The sequence below is a fragment of the Capra hircus genome, chromosome 1 (genome assembly GCF_001704415.2).
Source record: "Capra hircus breed San Clemente chromosome 1, ASM170441v1, whole genome shotgun sequence".
Lineage (NCBI taxonomy): Eukaryota > Metazoa > Chordata > Mammalia > Artiodactyla > Bovidae > Capra > Capra hircus.
In genome coordinates this window covers 151,691,533-151,711,531 of record NC_030808.1, presented here as the reverse complement: position 1 = coordinate 151,711,531, position 19,999 = coordinate 151,691,533, and the positions used below count along the sequence as shown (strand labels likewise).

General features: G+C 39.8%; 1 protein-coding gene across 2 annotated transcripts in view; it reads left to right on the top strand.

Annotated features, from left to right (window-relative positions):
* The window catches only part of COL6A5 (collagen type VI alpha 5 chain), a 163,937-nt gene extending 145,245 nt beyond the window's left edge, over positions 1 to 18,692 (top strand). Inside the window, exons 39-41 of one of the 2 annotated variants that reach the window (XM_018052932.1) lie at positions 1,303 to 1,399; positions 2,138 to 2,379; positions 17,901 to 18,692. In XM_018052932.1, coding sequence (XP_017908421.1) covers positions 1,303 to 1,399; positions 2,138 to 2,379; positions 17,901 to 17,920 — 359 coding nt within the window. In that variant the 3' untranslated portion in view covers positions 17,921 to 18,692. The remainder of the gene's footprint in view (positions 1 to 1,302; positions 1,400 to 2,137; positions 2,380 to 17,900) is intronic. The other variant, XM_018052941.1, reaches the window with a different exon arrangement.

The window sequence follows — 19,999 nt, the reverse complement described above, 5'->3', positions numbered from 1 at the left end:
GATATCTCTGTGTACAATCCACCAGTAACATGATTCTCATTTTTGTCAAGAGCGGTGGAGTCTTAGGTGTGAGTAGGAGGCGATGAGAAAACCACAGAGAAAACCCCAGGTCCTAGTGACCTTGAACTCTGCTGTCTCACTGTCAAGAAACTAATAAGTATCTTTTAACCCTAACCTGTGAGGGCTTATTATGTGTCAAGTCTTTTAAAGGATTGGATCATTTAATCCTCGTAATGGCCCTCAAAGGGGAGTAGTAATATCCCCATTTTACAAGTGAGAAAACTGAGGTTCAGAGACATTAAATCAGTTGCTCAAATGCTCACAGTTAATAGTTAGCAAATGCTAGACTCAATCCTATGCATTCTGACCCAAAGTTGTGCTCTTGTCCATTAAGCTATAGTTTAATTACTAAAGCCTTAATGAAAGTATTACAGTGGCATCACTTTAATAAGTCATACTCCACTCGCACCACCTTCCACCTGCTCCAAGGACTTCTCTTTTACCTTGTCACTGTAAGCCAACTTTGGTTCTGGCTTGAATTATTAAGAGCCAGGGGCATGAATCTCTTGTAGAGCCTCTGTCTCAGACAGCTGGCTCAGGCACAGCCAGGCACAGGGTTTGAGGATATCTTTGCATAGTAGGATTTGAGAGAGGCTTCCCAGTCTCTGTCCATGTGCCATAATTCCAGACATGGTTATAGTAGCAAACCTAAGAGCTGTAGCATCAAGCCAGTCCTGGCCAGTGCCGGGAATTAGGAGTGCAGCAGAGACCACACTGAACATTTAGCTACACTAAACTTGTAGCTCCCACAAGTTTAGTGGGAAATCACAGGGATACAGATTTTTCTGGTGTTCATAGAGCCCACGGCTCACAGAACCCTCAGAAATCTTGGCATTTAGGATTTATATTTAGTGGCAAGCTTGTCATTTGCAAAAAAAAAAAAAAAAGCCTTCTTCCAACCTCAAGATAAATAAGGCAGATAATTTCGATAGTTAATGCTGTCTTTCAGAAAGTCCTCCTTTCAGAAGGAGAGAAACAGATGATAGAAGGGGTTAAGAGTTATCCTTGAATCATATCACAAGCCTGTAACACAGAGAGCATAATTTTTGACTGAATCACTGCTACATCTTGCTGACTTTGCCAGTGAGGTTTTGCAAAGTCAGAAGGTGCATACTTTGCTGAGTCTCTTATAAAATTAATTTGCTCTTGGAAACACCCCCAACTACAGGAAAAGATGAACTGACTTTGGGTGATAGAATATGGAAGGGTAAAATTTAGACTAACTGTCCACTCTCTCTCTAGGTGCCATCAACAAATATCCCCCTGCAGACATGAAACCCAAATGTGTTAACATCACCTCTCCCACTCCAGAGAATAATGGCATAGGAAACACTGTATTGTGAGTTGACAAATTCACAGTTTGGGTCATATTACCACTAGAAAAAGTCCTTAAGAAAATAATTTGAAATAAATGGTATTTTAGTTTTTAGGATGCAAGTTTGGTTGTGGGGTATGCCTGTGTGTGTGTATGTGTGTGTGTTTTAAATGTTCCTGATTTGTGACAACATCACAGATCTGGTGTTAATAGCACATAGAACATGATGCATATTAGGAAGAACCATATTTCTATTTCTGTAGTTTTTATGAAAGAAAGGGGCTATTAACACCTTATTAATAACTATATAATATCATTCAAATACTGGGTACTGTCAAAACAGAAAACTTATATATCAAAGGTTAGATGTAATAGTTTTAGAGAATAAGAAAAAAGATAAAAAAGAAAAACTCATAAAGTGGCAACAAAAACATACCATTTTGAAACAGTACCCATATGGAGCCTGGCGGAAAGAATTCTTTTAAGTTTGATTTTGCAAAGTCCAATCCTAAGTACTCAGTAAAAATTCAGTAGTGAAAATAACATGGTTTGGAGCCCTAAACCATGGGCACAAATGTTTAATTTCCCTTTGGAATATTAAAAAGTTGCCCCTCCAGTCAGATTTCTTACACAAACTACATTTGGACTATTCCAATAACATGCATAAAATTGATTCCTGTTACCTTAACTGCCTGTAACTACACTGAATCCTGAAAGGGACTTGGTTAACCTATGTTCCATCACTTTTCTCTGTTACCTTAGCCTTCTTCCTGAGGTATATGAAATTGAGATGGAGAGCAGTGAGCTCTCGGGTGAACCCGATTCCCAGCAGCAGCATTTCTTTGACTTAGGGAACAGTCATAGTCACAGTTCTGGGATCACCACTGATTTGATCCAGAGGTTATACATGCTCTTTTCATCTGGGGAACTGATGAGGGAAGACAAGAAAGAGGCACATTCAGAAGAAATTACATCTCCAGCAAATGACAGACAAGATGAAAAAGGTAACCTTGAGTGCCAAAGAGCTGACAAGCCTGAAATACCCTTGTTTGTCTGGATTTTCCCTGGTAGAAGATGAGCAATTAGAACTTATCGGGATGAGTAGAGATGGCATAATAGAGCCATTTATCATCTAGGCTATGTGGGGTCCCCAAAACAAGGGGACAAAGGAGATAAAACTCAAGAAGGGTGGAAAAAGGGGGCCACTGGTGTTGACAAAACCAGAACTAGACAAAAATGCCTGGGGTGAGTCAAGGCGTAGAAACATAAGAGGGGCAGCGGGGAGGACCACAGGTCCTGGGGAGCAGGAGAAGCTCCCCAGGGGAGAGGGAAGCTCCCTGGGGAGATGGGCGAGGAGAGGAAGTGGACGTCAGCCTCCAGAATGTGAAGGCTGGGGGTCTGCTTTATCCCTTGGTGACCAGCGCATTCCTGGCTTGACATGTAGGCTTCTGGCTGAGCCCCAGTGCAGCAGAGACCAGACAGGACACAGCTGCTTATGGTTCTGAGGTCTCTGTGTGCTTCTTAGGGTGCATGGGGAAGTGGCTCTGAATGCACAGCTAAAGAGAAAATAGAGACGGAGAAGAGGCAGCCACGACTGGTTTCAGAGCAACTGTTCACAATCTCTGTTGCGCACCAAAATCATGGGAGGAATTATTTTAAAATAAATATTCCTGAATATCTACTAAAGGTGAAAATATGCATATCCTATGACCCAACAATTTTACTGCAATGTCTATACCCAACAGAAAAATATATGTTTTCTAAAGGTCAGGTATGAGAATGTTCAGAGCAGAATTGTTTGTAACGGCCTCAAAGTGATGACAGAGATGCCCAGCAGTGATATGATATACATTTGTACAGTTATATAAAAAAGCACTATATGTGTGTACATTATGTACAGAATATACTCTATCTGCTGTGCTGTGCTTAGTCACGCAGTTGTGTCTGAATCGTTGCGACCCTATGGACTGAAGCCTGCTAGGCTCCTGTGTCCATGGGGATTCTCCAGGCAAGAATACTGGAGTGGGTTTCCATGCCCTTCTCCAAGGGATCTTCCCAACCCAGGGATCAAACGTAGGTCTCCCAAATTACAGGCACCTTCTTTACCAGCTGAGCCACCAGAAAAACCCAAATATCAGTTCAGTCAGTTCAGTCATTCAGTTGTGTCCGACTCTTTGCGACCCCATGAACTGCAGCACGCCAGGCCTCCCTGTCCATCACCAACTCCCAGAGTGCATTCAAACTCATGTCCATCGAGTCAATGATGCCATCCAACCATCTCATCCTCTGTTGCCCCCTTATCCTCCTGCTTGCAGTACTTCCCAGCATCAGGGTCTTTTCCAATGAGTCAGTTCTTCACATCAGGTGGCCCAAGTATTGGAGTTTCAGCTTCAGCATCAGTCCTTCCAATGAATAGTCAGACTGATTTTCTTTAGCATGGACTGGTTTGATCTCCTTGCAGTCCAAGGGACTCCCAAGAGTCTTCTCTAACATCACAGTTCAAAAGCATCGATTTTTTGGTGCTCATCCTTCTCTATGGTCCAACTGTCACATCCATACATGACTACTGGAAAAACCATAGCTTTGACTAGATGGACATTTGTCAGCAAAGTAATGTCTCTGCTTTTTGATATGCTGTCTACGTTGGTCATAGCTTTTCTCCAAACAGCAAGCATCTTTTAATTTTATGGCTGCGTCACCATCTGCAGTGAGTTTGGAGCCCCCCAAAATAAAGTTCTCACTGTTTCTATTATTTCCCCATCTATTTGCCATGAAGTGATGGGACTAGATGCCATGATCTTAGTTTTTTAAATGCTGAGTTTTATGCCAGCTTTTTCACTCTCCTCTTTTACTTTTATCAAGAGGCTCTTTAGTTCTTTTTCACTCTCTGCCATAAGAGTGGTGTCATCTGCATATCTGAGGTTATTGATATTGCTCCTGGAAATCTTAATTTCAGCCTGTGCTTCATCCAGTCTGGTGTTTTGCATGATGTTCTCTGCATTATAAGTTAAATAAGCAGGGTGACGATATACAGCAATGACGCATTCCTTTCCCAATTTAGAACCAGGTCATTGTTCCATGTCCAGTTCTAACTATTGCTTCCTGACCCGCATACAGATTTCTCAGGAGGCAGGTAAGGTGGTCTGGTATTTCCGTCTATTTAAGAATTTTCTACATTTTATTGTGATCCACACAATTAGTCAATAAAGCAGCAGCAGATGTTTTTCTGGAACTCTCTTGCTTTTTCCATGATCCAGCAGATGTTGGCAATTTGACCTCTGGTTCCTATGCCTTTTCTAAATTCAGCTTGAATATCTGGAATGGAAGTTCATTTCACGTACTGTTGAAACCTGGCTTGGAGAATTTTCAGCATTACTTTGCTAGGATGTGAGATGAGTGCAATTGTGCAGTAGTTTGAACATTCTTTGGCATTGCCTTTCTTTGGGATTGGAATGAAAACTGACCTTTTCCAATCCTGTGGCCACTGCTGAGTTTTCCAAATTTGCTGGCATATTGAGTGCAGCACTTTCACAGCATCATCTTTCAGGATTTGAAATAGCTCAACTGGAATTCTATCACCTCCACTAGCTTTGTTTGTAGTGACGCTTCCTAAGGCCCACTTGACTTTACAGTCCAGGATGTCTGGCTCTAGGTGAGTGATCATACCACTGTGGTTATCTGGGTCATGAAGATCTTTTTTGTACAGTTCTTCTGTGTATTCTTGCTATGTCTTCTTAATATCTTCTGCTTCTGTTAGGTCTATACCATTTCATCCCCTATTGATCACATCTTTGCATGAAATATTCCCTTAGTATCTATTGTTTTTTTGAAGAGATCTCTAGTCTTTCTGCTTCTATTGTTTTTCTCTATTTCTTTTCATTGATCACTGAGGAAGCCTTTCGTATCTCTCCTTGCTATGCTTTGTAACTCTGCATTCAAGTTGTTATATCTTTCCTTTTCTCCTTTGCCTATAGCTTCTCTTATTTTCTCAGCCATTTGTAAGGCCTCCTCAGACAACCATTTTGGCTTTTTGCATTTCTTTTTCTTGCCGATGGTCTTGATCACTTCCTCCTGTACAATGTCACAAACCTCCATCTTTTAGTGCTTCAGGGAATCTATCTATCAGATCTAATCCCTTGAATCTATTTTTCACTTGCATTGCATAATCGTAAGAGATTTGATTTAAGTCATACTTGAATGGTCTACATTGCCAACAAAGGTCCGTCTAGTCAAGGCTATGGTTTTTCCTGTGGTCATGTATGGATGTGAGAGTTGGACTGTGAAGAAAGCTGAGCACCAAAGAACTGATGCTTTTGAACTGTGGTGTTGGAGAGGACTCTTGAGAGTCCCTTGGACTGCAAGGAGATCCAACCAGTCCATTCTAAAGGAGATCAGTCTTGGGTGTTCTGTGAAAGGACTGACGCTAAAGCTGAAACTCCAATACTTTGGCCACCTCATGAGAAGAGTTGACTCATTGGAAAAGACTCTGATGCTGGGAGGGACTGGGGGCAGGAGGAGAAGGGGACGACAGAGGATGAGATGGCTGGATGGCATCACCGACTCGATGGACATGAGTCTGAGTGAACTCTGGGAGTTGGTGATGGACAGGGAGGCCTGGTGTGCTGCGATTCATGGGGTCGCAAGGAGCGGATACGACTGAGCGGCTGAACTGAACTGAATGGTCTAGTGGTTTTCCCTACTTTCTTCAATTTAAGTCTGAATTTTTCAATAAGGATTTCATGATCTGAGCCACAGTCAACTCCCGTTCTTGTCTTTTTTTCTGACTGTATAGAGCTATAGTACAAGAGTACTGGCAAGAGAACTGGAGTGGGGTGCTATTGCTTCTCCAATATATATATATAGTACATAGTAAATACATATGTTTTGTGTATTTATTTATAATGTATATATAGATTATTTTACTATATATAATGTATACATACATTATATATATTAATATAAACTATATACACTTTATATACTATAGAGAGAAAAGAAAATAGAAAACTCAAGCCCCTTCACAATAATGTATGTATACACTGTATATATAGTAGAATAATATATATATATTCCATGTATACTTTATATACATATACATGTTATTTTCATATATGCTATATATATCAGATATGAGTTTAATTGTAGATAATATATGGAATATAATAAAATGAGAGAAATTATGGAAAGCAAGAGGTGAGGATAGAGAAAAATATAGAGAGGAGAGAGAAGATAAGATGTAAGAAAAGGAAAAGGAAAAATAAATATAAACCTGATGAAATATCTGATCTGGTTGAGAACAAGTGTTTGAGGGTCTCCTGCCAAGGCGTGGGCTGGCAGTAGCCTGCCGCAGAAACAGCGGTCCTGGGAGATGCATCTTGGTATAAGTCCTCTTGGAGGTCAAAAATACCATGTCATCACTCACCTAGAGCCAGACATCCTGGAATGTAAAGTCAAGTGGGCCTTAGGAAGCGTCACTACAAACAAAGCTAGTGGAAGTGATGGAATTCCAGATGAGCTATTTTAGATCCTAAAAGATGATGCTGTGAAGGTGCTGCACTCAATATGATAGCAAATTTGGAATACTCAGCAGTGGCCACGGGACTGGAAAAGGTCAGTTTTCATTCCAATCCCAAGGAAAGGCAATGGCAAATAATGTTTAAAGTACTGCACAATTGCAGTCATCTCACACGCTAGCAAAGTAATGCTCAAAATTCTCCAAGCTGGCAGCTTCAACAACACGTGAACCATGAACTTCCAGATGTTCAAGCTGGTTTTAGAAAAGGCAGAGGAACCAGAGATCAAATTGACAGCATTCACTGGATCATCAAAAAAGCAAGAGAGTTCCAGAAAAATATCTATTTCTGCTTTATTGACTATACCAAAACCTTTGATGATGTGGATCACAATAAACTATGGAAAATTCTGAAAGAGTTGGGAATACCAGACCACCTGACCTGCATCTTGAGAAATCTGTATGCAGGTCAGGAAGCAACAGTTCAAACCAGACATGGAACAACAAACTGGTTCAAATAGGAAAAGGAGTATGTCAAGGCTGTATATTGTCACCCTGCTTATTTAACTTCTATGCAGAGTACGTTGTGAGAAATACTGGACTGGAAGAAACACAAGCTGGAATCAAGATTGCCAGGAGAAATATCAAACACCTCAGATATGCAGATGACACCACCCTTATGGCACAAAGTGAAAAAGAACTAAAGAGCCTCTTGATGAAAGTGAAAGAGGAGAGTGAAAAAGTTGGCTTAAAGCTCAACATTCAGAAAACAAAGATCATGGCATCTGGTCCCATCACTTCATGGCAAATAGATAGAGAAACAGTAGAAACAGGGGCAGACTTTATTTTCTTGGGCTCCAAAATCACTGCAGATGGTGATTGAAGCCATGAAATTAAAAGACGCTTACTCCTTGGAAGAAAAGTTATGACCAACCTAGACAGCATATTAAAAAGCAGAGACATTACCAACAAACGTCTGTCTAGTCAAGGCTATGGTTTTTCCAGTGGTCATGTATGGATGTGAGAGTTGGACTGTGAAGAAGGCTGAGCGCCAAAGAATTGATGCTTTTGAAGTGTGGTGTTGGAGAAGACTCTTGAGGGTCCCTTGGACTGCAAGGAGATCCAACCAGTCCATCCTAAAGAGATCAGTCCTGGGTTCTCACTGGAAGGAATGATGCTGAGGCTGAAACTCCAATACCTTGGCCACCTGCAAAGAGTTGACTCATTGGAAAAGACTCTGATGCTGGGAGGGATTGGGGGCAGGAGGAGAAGGGGACGACAGAGGATGAGATGGCTGGATTGCCACCGACTCGATGGACATGAGTTTGAGTAAACTTCAGGAGTTGGTGTTTGACAGGGAAGCCTGGTGTGCTGCGATTCATGGGGTCACAAAGAGTTGGACTTGACTGAGCGACTGAACTGAACTGAGCTGATGTATGGATGTGAGAGTTGGACTATAAAGAAAGTTGAGTGCTGAAGAACTGATGCTTTTGAAATGTGGTGTTGGGACTCTTGAGAGTCCCTTGGACTGCAAGGAGATCCAACCAGTCCACCCTAAAGGAAATCAGTCCTGAATATTCATTGGAAGGACTGATGCTAAAGCTGAAACTCCAATACTTTGGCTACCTGATACGAAGAACTAACTCATTTGAAAAGACCCTGATGCTGGGAAAGATTGAAGGCAGGAGGAGAAGGGGACAACAGAGAATTAGCTGGCTGGATGGCATCACTGACTTGACGGACATGAGTTTGAGTGAACTCTTTGAGTTGGCGATGGACAGGGAAGCCTGGCGTGCTGCAGTCCATAGAGTCACAAAGAGTCGGACATGACTGAGTGACTGAAGTGACTAACTGAGAGACTGTAAACTCCAGGTCTGGGTCACCTCAGGCCAAACAACTGACAGGGAGGGAGCGCAGCCCCACCCATCAGCAGACAATTTGATTTAAGTTTTACTGAGCCTTGCCCATGCCCACAAAGCAAGACACAATTTTCCCCACAGCCAGTCCCTCCAATCAGGAAGCTTGCATAGCCTCTTATCCTCATCCACCAGAGGGCAGACAGAAGAAATAAGAACTACAATCCCAGCAGCGTCCAGAACTAACACCACAATCACAATCACAGAAAGCTAACCAAAATGAAAAGAAATAGGATTATGTGCCAGATGAAGGAACAGGATAAATCCCCAGAAAAATAAATGAAATAGAGTCATGCAACCTCCCAGAAAAAAGATTTCAGAATAATAATAGTGAAGATGATCCAGGATCTCAGAAAAAGAATGGAGAAGATGCAAGAAATGTTTACCAAAGACCTAGAAGTACTAAAGCACAAACAAACAGAGATGAACAACACCCTAGAAGGAATCAATAGCAGAATAACCGAGGCAGAACAGAAAAGTGACCTGAAACACAGAATGGTGGAAATCCATAGTGCAAAACAGAATGTAGAGTAAGAGCGAAAAGGAACGAAGACAGCCTAAGAGACCTCGGGGACAACATTAAACGCCCCAGTATTCATATTATAGGGGTCCCAGAAGGTGAAGAGAAAGAGACAGGGACCAAAGAAGATGTTTAGAAATGAACAGTCTGGAAACTTGAACAATATAAAAAGGTCTAACATTTGTTTCATTGGTATTCTAGAAGGAAAGTAGAAAGGGATCCATTCAGGGGAAAAAAAAAAAATTGAAAAAGTAATCGCCAAAACTTCCCAAATTTGGTAAAAGACACAATGTTACAGATTTTAAAAGTTCAAAGAAAACCCCACTCAGACATATTAAAATCAAACTGCTGAAAACGAAAGAGAAATACACAATCTGGAAGCAGTAGCTTCCCTGGTGGCTCAGATGGTAAAGCACCTGTCTGCAATGCTGGAGACCTGGGTTCGATCCATGGGTTGGGAAGATCCCCTGGAGAAGGGAATGCTAACCCACTCCAGTATTCTTGCCTGGAAAACCCCATGGACAGACTAGCCTGGCGGACTACGGTCCATGGGGTCATAAAGAGCTGGACATGACTGAGTGATTAAACACAACAGTAAGGAATATAATTAACAATGTAAGCACAGGAATTACAGGCAGAGTCTTTACCATATGAGCCACCAGGGAAGCCCTCCACTTCTGTATGTGTGATGTATAATAAAATAGAAAAATGGACAAAACTTCTGAAGGGGAGAAATTATGAGAAACAACAATAAATGAGAAAGTTATTGATAATGCTTACTTGATTGCAATCCTTCTGATTCTACTAATCTTGGCATTTTCAGCCATAAACTACCTTGAAATACCAGAGAATGTGATTTAATTGATATGAGTGTGGGCTTGGCAATTGAATGATCAGCAAATATCAGGCCGATTATAATGCATAGATGCATTTGGGAAACACAGATTTAGGGGGTTCTTTCCCATACTTGGGCTGCCCCATTGGCTCAGTGGTAAAGAATCCACCTTGCAATGCAGCAGCTGCAGGAGATGGTGGTTTGATCCCTGGGTGGGGAAGATCCCCCAGAGAAGGGCATGGCAACCCACTCCAGTATTCTTGCCTAGAGAATCCCATAGACAGAGGAGCCTGGTGGGCTACAGTCCACGGGGTCGCAAAGAGTTGGACATGACTGAGAAACTAACACTATCACTATAGAAGTGGATGCTTTCTTTAATCATTTCTCTCAGAGAAGTCTAGCTGATTGATTGATTTGGTGACTTGGTCAGCCCTGCTCCTTGAAGTCCGTCTGAGTCTCTTCAGAAAATCTCACTTTGGCTTTCCTCTTAGGCTTATGAGAAATTGGCATTTGAAAATCAAAAAAGCTTTAGAAATCTCTGAGCTGTACTGTGTCTTTTTATAGGTAAGGACATAGAAGATGCAGACATCTGAAGCATCTTCCCAAAGAACATCACAGCACCTACTGCTTTGTCACAGTGATTCATACTCTATAATTATGTTTATAAAACAAAAGTACACCTTAAAGCTTGAAAAGGAGATAATAAAACCTACCTCTGGTTGCTGAAAGGTTGGAAATGATACCTTTAAAGCTCAGACTACACACTGTGCCTGGTACATAATCAACTAGGCTTGTCCTATGAATTACCTGCCTGGTAATATGCTTGACAATTAAAAATAAAAATCTATTGTGAAGAACAGTCAGAATTTACACTGCTTTGCTCACTTTTGTTTTCCGAAAGAGAGTGGGCTTTTCTTTTTACCTGCCCATTTTTTCCTGATGTTTTCATTTTAGCCACCTACTTAATGTCCACACTTTCTATTTGCTCATCATAATGTACATTTGAAAGGTTTTGATGATTGTTTTGAAAAGTGTATCTGTATTCATTTTTCCATTATGCCAACCCCGGGACTCTTTCTTAGCCTTTATTTTTCCATCATTGAGTGCATTGTCTCTCAAAGTGTGGTCCTTGGATGAAGAACATCAGCATCATCTAGGAATTCATCAGAAATGCAGATTCTTGGAGTCTACCAAAGACCTACTAAGTCAGAAGCTTGGGTCAGGGCCTTCCAGATGACTTTGATGCAGGCTAGAGTTTGCCAACCACTGACCTAATGTACAGACCTTGAGCTTGAATTAGTCTTCTTAATGGGGGTCCTGTCACTAGATACTACAAGTATTGGGGAAAAATCATGTTTCTGTAAAATACTAATAAGTAGGTGGGTTTTTTTTTTTTTTTGCATGATTTCTCATTGACTTTAATGAGCTCATTTTCATTGTAATTCTGAGAGAAGGAAGGGCTAATAGTCAGCCACTTTGACCACTTTGATTTTGTTTCAGGGAGCATCTTTTCAGACTCATGTTTTATAGAAACCACTTTGGGAAACAGTAGTTGAAAGAATGAATCCAGAGGAACAGACACGAATTTGTATCTTATTTCTGCCATTACTGGTCATTTGATCTTGGGCACATTGTTTTGCCTAAGAGTCTGTTCTCCACCTGGGGTAACAGTACCCTACATCATAGGTTAATGTGTGCAGTAAATGAACGTAAAGTGCTTTAAACAGCAGTTTGCAAAGAGTAAAAGTTTAATAAATGTTAGGTCTTGTTTAAGATGATGAAGATGATGATGATGATGATGGCAGCCATAGTGGAAAGAAGGCTAAACTGAGAATAAGGAGATCCAGATGCTAGTTTTGGTTCTGTCAGTAACTAGCATTGTGATCATGAAAAGTCACCTGATTGCTCTGGTCCTCAACTTTCTTTTTTGTATTATGGAGGCACTTGGGCAAGGCTACTGTATTTTATACTTTAGGGACGCTGGGGGACATACAAAGACTTTCAAATGCGTGGATTTCTAAGAAATAGCGCTAAAGGACTCTATCTACCTGAGAATGGTTACATATGAAGAATCATGGAGATCTTCTTTCCTGTATGGCCTTTTACAAGTGCCCCATGTCACACACACACACACACAAATGGCACGTTTCTCAGTCATTCTAAATGTTTGCATGACAATTTCCCAGGTGTAAATTCTTCTTAGGGAAGCACAGGCTGGAGGACGTGTTGTCAAACAAAGTGCCAATTAAATATTGGATCTGTTCTATACATATGTTTCTCTTTTGCTGTCTCACATACAGGGTCATCGTTACCATCTTTCTAAATTCCATATATATGCATTCAGTTCAGTTCAGTTCAGTTCAGTCTCTCAGTCGTGTCCGACTCTTTGCGACCCCATGAATCACAGCATGCCAGGCCTCCCTGTTCATCACCATCTCCCGGAGTTCACTCAGATTCACGCCCATCGAGTCTGTGATGCCATCCAGCCGTCTCATCCTCGGTCGTCCCTTTTTCCTCCTGCCCCCAATCCCTCCCAGCATCAGAGGCTTTTCCAGTGAGTCAACTCTTCACATGAGATGGCCAAAGTACTGGAGTTTCAACTTTAGCATCATGCCCTCCAAAGAAATCCCAGGGTTGATCTCCTTCAGAATGGACTGGCTGGATCTCCTTGCAGTCCAAGGGACTCTCAAGAGTCTTCTCCAACACCACACTTCAAAAGCATCAATTCTTTGGCGCTCAGCCTTCTTCACAGTCCAACTCTCACATCCATACATGACCACAGGAAAAACCATAGCCTTGACTAGACGGACCTTAGTCGGCAAAGTAATGTCTCTGCTTTTGAATATGCTGTCTAGGTTCGTCATAACTTTTCTTCCAAGGAGTAAGCGTCTTTTAATTTCATGGCTGCAGTCACCATCTGCGGTGATTTTGGAGCCGCCAAAAATAAAGTCTGACACTGTTTCCACTGTTTCCCCATCTATTTAGTATACTATATTGATGTTTTTCTTTCTGGCTTACTTCACTCTGTATAATAGGCTCCAGTTTCATCCACCTCATTAGAACTGATTCAAATGTATTCTTTCTCATGGCTGAGTAATACTCCATTGTGCATATTACCACAGCTTGCTTATCCATTCGTCTGCTGATGGACATCTAGGTTGCTTCCATGTCCTAGCTATTATAAACAGTGCTGCAATGAACATTGGGGTACACGTGTCTCTTTCAATTCTGGTTTCCTCGGTGTGTATGCCCAGCAGTGGGATTGCTGGGTCATAAGGCAGTTCTATTTCCAGTTTTTTAAGGAATCGCCACACTGTTCTCCATAGTGGCTGTACTAGTTTGCATTCCTACCAACAGTGTAAGAGGGTTCCCTTTTCTCCCCACCCTCTCCAGCATTTATTGCTTGTAGACTTTTAGATCGCAGCCATTCTGACTGGCATGAGATGGTACCTCATTGTGGTTTTGATTTGCATTTCTCTGATAATGAGTGATGTTGAGCATCTTTTCATGTGTTTGTTAGCCATCTGTATGTCTTCTTTGGAGAATTGTCAGTTTAGTTATTTGGCCCATTTTTTATTGGGTCGTTTATTTTTCTGGGATTGAGCTACGGGAGTTGCTCATATATTTTTAAGATTAGTTGTTTGTCAGTTGCTTCATTTGCTTATTTTCTCCCATTCAGAAGGCTGTCTTTTCACCTTGCTTAGAGTTTCCTTTGTTGTGCAGAAGCTTTTAATTTTAATTAAGTCCCCTTTGTTTAGTTTTGCTTTTATTTCCAGTATTCTGGGAGGTGGGTCATAGAGGATCCTGCTGTGATGTATGTCGGAGAGTGTTTTGCCTATGTTCTCCTCAAGGAGTTTTATAGTTTCTGGTCTTACGTTTAGATCTTTAATCCATTTTGAGTTTATTTTTGTGTATGATGTTAGAAAGTGTTCTAGCTTCATTCTTTTACAAGTGGTTGACCAGTTTTCCCAGCACTACTTGTTAAAGAGATTGTCTTTTCTCCATTGTATATTCTTGCCTCCTTTGTCAAAGATAAGGTATCCATAGGTGCGTGGATTTATCTCTGGGCTCTCTATTTTGTTCCTTTGATCTATATTTCTGTCTTTGTGTCAGTACCATACTGTCTTGTACTGTGTCTTTGTAGTAGAGCCTGAAGTCAGGCAGATTGATTACTCCAGTTCCATTCTTCTTTCTTAAGACTCCTTTGGCTATTCGAGGTTTTTTATATTACCATACAAATTGAGAAATTTTTTGTTTTAGCTCTGTGAAAAATGCCGTTGGTAGCTTGATAGGGATTGTATTTAATCTCTAGATTGTTTTGGGTAGTATACTCATTTTTATTATATTGATTCTTCCAACCCATGAACATGGTATATTTCTTCATCTATTTTATAGTGTTCTATATATAGGTCTTTTGTTTCTTTAGGTAGATATATTCCTAAGTATTTTATTCTTTTTGTTGCAATGGTGAATGGAATAGTTTCCTTAATTTCTGTTTCTATTTTCTCATTATTAGTGTATATGAATGCAAGGGATTTCTGGGAGAGGGAGAGGGTGGGATGATTTGGGAGAATGGCAGTGAAACATGTATAATATCATATATGAAATGAATCGCCAGTCCAAGTTCGATGCATGATACAGGATGCTTGGGGCTGGTGCACTGGGATGACCCAGAGGGATGGTCTGGGGAGGGACGTGGGAGGGGGGGTTCAGGATGGGGAACACATGTACACCTGTGGTGGATTCATGTTGCTGTATGGCAAAACCAATACAATATTGTAAAGTAATTAACCTCCAATTAAAATAGATAAATTCATATTAAAATCTTCAAAAAAATAAAGGAACTAAGCAGAAAAAACAAACGAATAAATAAACATTGGATCTGTAGGCCTTTTTTACACCAGGTAAGAATTCAGATCTTTCCCATCCTGTACATGTTTCTGTTACAGAGGACATGTGTTGCTAGAGCTTGGGTAGTGGAACTCATGTTTGGATATTCTGAATCTACATATATGACAGAGTGAGCATGACTGGAGTTATGATACATTTCATTTATTAAACTGGTGTGTTCCATTTCCCTTGTCAAAGGATACAGCTTTCCCGAGTGAAAATTCTGAGAACAAAGCAGAGAGCATTACAAGAGAAACATCGAAAGAGAGCAAGCATGGTTTCACCACACCAAAAGAATCGTAGCAAGAGCCTTAATCATTCAAGTATTTCAGAATGAAATATCAGAATGTCATAACAGAGATCCTTAGCAGTATATTTATTTCAAATGGAAAAAGGAATCAGACTCTCTGTAAAGTGGAAATTGTTTTACAGTAAGGACTAGTTGGTTGGTTTTACTATAAAGCCTAGTTCTGGCAATTAGACTACATGGGGATATGTCCTTAAAAATGAATGAGCTAAGTTGCAGCTTCAGAATTCTGAAGAAAAACTATGTAAAACAGAAAAACTATGTAAATCATAAGAAATTATTATATCAAAGAAAGTACATATCCAATGTGCTCATTTATTACATAACTGGAAGTTTATACCTCTTAATCCCCTGAATCCTTTCCAGCTTCCACCCATTTGTTCTCTGTATCTATGAGTCTATTTTTATTTTGTTTCGTTTGCTTATTTTGATTTTTAGATTCCACAAATAAGCGAGATCACATGGTATTCATCTTTCTCTGTCTGACTCATTTACTTAGCATAAAACTCTCTAGATCTATCCATGTTGTCACAAAGGGCAAGATTTCATTTTTATGGCTGAGTAGCATTTCATTATATAGACATATACATTATATATATATTTCATTATTTATTTATATATACACAATACACATTTATATATATGTATATGTATATATAAATATTCTTTGTATATTTTGCATATTAATCCCTTATTGGACCTACCCTTTGCAAATATCTTCTCCCATTCAGTAGAGTGCCTTTTTTTGTTTTGTTTTGTTTTGTTGATAGTTTCCTTAACTGCAAAAGTTTTTTTTAGTTTCATGAACTTTCATTTGTTTATTTTTGCTTTTGTTTCTCTTGATAAAGAGTCAGTCCTTTAGGAAAGCATGCTGCCTATGTTTTCTTCTAGGAGTTGCATGATTTCAGAGTTAAGTTTTTAATCCATTTGAGTTTACATTTATGGTGTGAGAAAGCAGTCCAGTTTGATTCTTTTTTATATAGTTATCAGCTCAGTTCAGTTCAGTTCAGTCACTCAGTCGTGTCCGACTCTGCAACCCCTGAATCACAGCACGCCAGGCCTGCCTGTCCATCACCAACTCCCGGAGTTCACTCAGACTCACATCCATTGAGTCAGTGATGACATCACTGTCGTCCCCTTCTCCTCCTGCCCCCAATCCCTCCCAGCATCAGAGTCTTTTCCAATGAGTCAACTCTTCACATGAGGTAGCCAAAGTACTGGAGTTTCAGCTTCAGCATCATTCCCTTCAAAGAAATTCCAGGGCTGATCTCCTTCAGAATGCACTGGTTGGATCTCCTTGTAGTCCAAGGGACTCTCAAGAGTCTTCTCCAACACCACAATTCAAAAGCATCAATTCTTCGGCACTCAGCTTTCTTCACAGTTCAACTCTCACATCCATACATGACCGCTGGAAAACCATAGCCTTGACTAGATGGACCTTTGTTGGCAAAGTAATGTCTCTGCTTTTCAATATGCTATCTAGGTTAATACAGTTTTCCCAAAATAATGTATTGAAGAGGCTTCCTTTTCTCCACTGTGTATGCTTGTCTCCCTCTTTGTAGTTAAATTGACTATATAAACATAGGTTTATCACTAGGCTCTCAATTCTGTCCCATTGATCTATATGTCTGTTTTCTTCTAGTATCATACTATTCTGATGACTATATTTTTTTGTAGTATATTTTGGAATCAGAGAGCATGATGCCTATGGCTTCACTCTATTTTCCTCAAGGCTCATTTGGCTATTCAGGGTCTTTTGGGTTTCCATACAAATTTTAGAGTTAATTTGTTCTAGTTCTATGAAAAGTGCCACTGATATTTTGATAGAGATTGAGTTGAATCTGTAGATTGCCTTATGTAATATAGTCATTTTAACAATATTAATTCTTCCAATTGATAAGCATAATAAATCTTTCCACCTATTTGTATCATCTTCAATTTCTTTCATCAATGTCTAATGGTTTTCCAAGCTATTCCTGTGATTTGTGCTTCAGAGTTTTCTTGACTAGAGGCTTTCTTACTCCTTCACAGAGTGTTGATTGGTCAAGAGTTGCCTTGAACTCCCAAGTACTCTGGCTCTATGAGGTTAAAGTCAGTAGCTGGACACCAGCATTCCAAAGACTAGTATGAGCTGATGCTGGAAGCCAAAGCTCACAAGGAGGTGATCAGGGAAGAGTGGGGAAGAGGGATAGGAGGGGAAATTACTGCCCAAAAAGTTAGAAATTAATGCTAAAAAAAAAGAGGGATTCTGGGCAGAATCTTTCTATCTCTGCACTTTTCTTTTACCAGTCACTAAATATGTTAAGCATCAAATTTCAGATCATCAATGTATTGGTATTTTCCCAGGAAGAAGTATATCTATACTTCCATTTACATGTTGTTCTTTCATATCTATGATCACACCACTATTTTATCATGACTATTGAAAATGGCAAAACTATGCCATTTTTTTTTTCTTATGTGGCATGAAAAGGAATAGACTCTAAAGGGAATATTTTAAATAAATCCAGTGACATTAAGAGCAACACATATTTTTGTTTTGCAGATGGTGAAGACACAAGATGATCATACCAGAAAAGAACATAGCTCCATTGGCATGAGAAATTCCATGTGATTCTAACTAGGAAGTATACATCATCTATTAGAAGTGGAGTCATAAGTGGCAAGAATTTTTCAAGACTAATAACATGTTAAATTTGTTCTGTTCCGAATCTAAGGGAAAGACTTCTCTGAGTGAAGACATCAATGAGCAGATCGAAGAAACTAGGAATGATTTCATTTCTCCCGAGAATTGGGACACTTGACTTTGAAGAGTTAACTGAATCCTTTCTCTGACATCTCTGTAATGATGCACCTGCCTACAGGATATTTTTGTCATAATTTTTTATCATATCTATATCTCAAATTGGACTGGATTAAAAGGGATTTTGGATTAGAATTTCCTAGGAATGTCTTCTGTTTTTGAGAAATGAAAATCCATGCCCATGTCTTCATTTCTGGTATGTCCCTAGAGCTGCATTTAACACTGATTAACCTGTAAAACCCCATCTGTCCAGCTGCTACCATCATAGACAATGTTTGCCTTTTCCAGGACATTTACAAAACAATGGAATTTGTAAGGAAGAAAAAGTGAGATGAGGCTAATTTTATAAAGTGCTATTGTGTGCTGTGATCATCTGTTTTACACTTTGGCATGCTTTACTCTGTACTTGATTTTGGCTGCGAACAAAACAAAACATTATGGAAAAACATGAGTACTCTATGTGACAGAACTGTTCTTGGGAATTACAATGTTAGCAAGACACAAGTTCTGAAATAAAGACAAGTTTGACATGGACACTTGTTCTGTTCATTTTTGCTTTCCTGTAGTCCAGCGCAGACCCATTAGACCAGCAGTGCAGGATAATTACCAAGTCAGTGAGTATATTTTTAAAGTGACTATGTTAAGGGGGTACTACTAAAGGCATTTTTATACTTTTTCTCTATTATTCTCCTTAATAATACTCTTGTGTTCAAATAATTTTTCAGTAATCCAATCAACTAATTCTAGGTTGTTGAAAATTTTTACAGTAGCCTTTACTGCTCTCTGGGAAGTTCTAGAGCAAACTCTACTCATTTAATAAAGTTTTATTTTCCCCTAAGAGTACATAAGATCCCTAAATCTAAAAGTGACATGGGTTATCAACAACATGAGACCTGGAGGGAAGGGGTAGGGAGGGAGGTGGGAGGAAGGTTCAGGATGAGAGGGACACCTGTATACCCACGAATGATTCATGCTGATATATGGCAAAAATCATCACGATAGTTTAAATAAATGTCCTCCAATTAAAATTAATTAATTTGAACTTAAAAAAAATGTGAGGCCAACTATGGTGAACCGTATCAAGGTTCCCTAAAAAACTAAAAATAGAGCTATCATATAATCCAGCTATTCCACTCTAAGACATATATCTGGAGAAAACCATAATTTGAGAGGATACATGACCCCAGGGTCAATTCCAGCACTTTTTATAATAGCCAGGACATGGAAGCAATCTAAATGTCCATCAACAGATAAATAAATAAAGGAGCTGTGGTACATGTATAAAATGGAATACTACTTCCTCGCATGTAGAATCTTTAAAAAATGATACACATGAACTTATATACAAAACAGAAACAGACCCTAGACATGGAAAACAAAGCCATGGTTACCAAAGGGGAAAGGGAGTGGAAGGGATAAGTTATGAATTTGCGATTAACAAACACATTATTGTATACAAAACAGATAACCAACAAGGACCTACTATATAGCACAGGGAATTATACTCAAGATTTTATAATAAGGTGTGAAGGAAAAGAATATATATATATGGACTTCCCAGGTAGCTCAAACAGTAAAGTGTCTGCCTACAGTGTGGGAGACCCGGCTTCAAAGCCTGAGTCGGGAAGATCTCCTGGAGAAGGAAATGGCAACCCACTCCAGTATTCTTGCCTGGAAAATCCCATGGATAGAGGAGCCTGGTAGGCTACATACAGTACATGGGGTCACAAAGAGTCAGACACGACTGAGCAATTTCATATATATATATATACACACACACACAGACACGCATACATGTATATACATGTATGTGAAACTGAATCACTTTGCTCTACAATGGA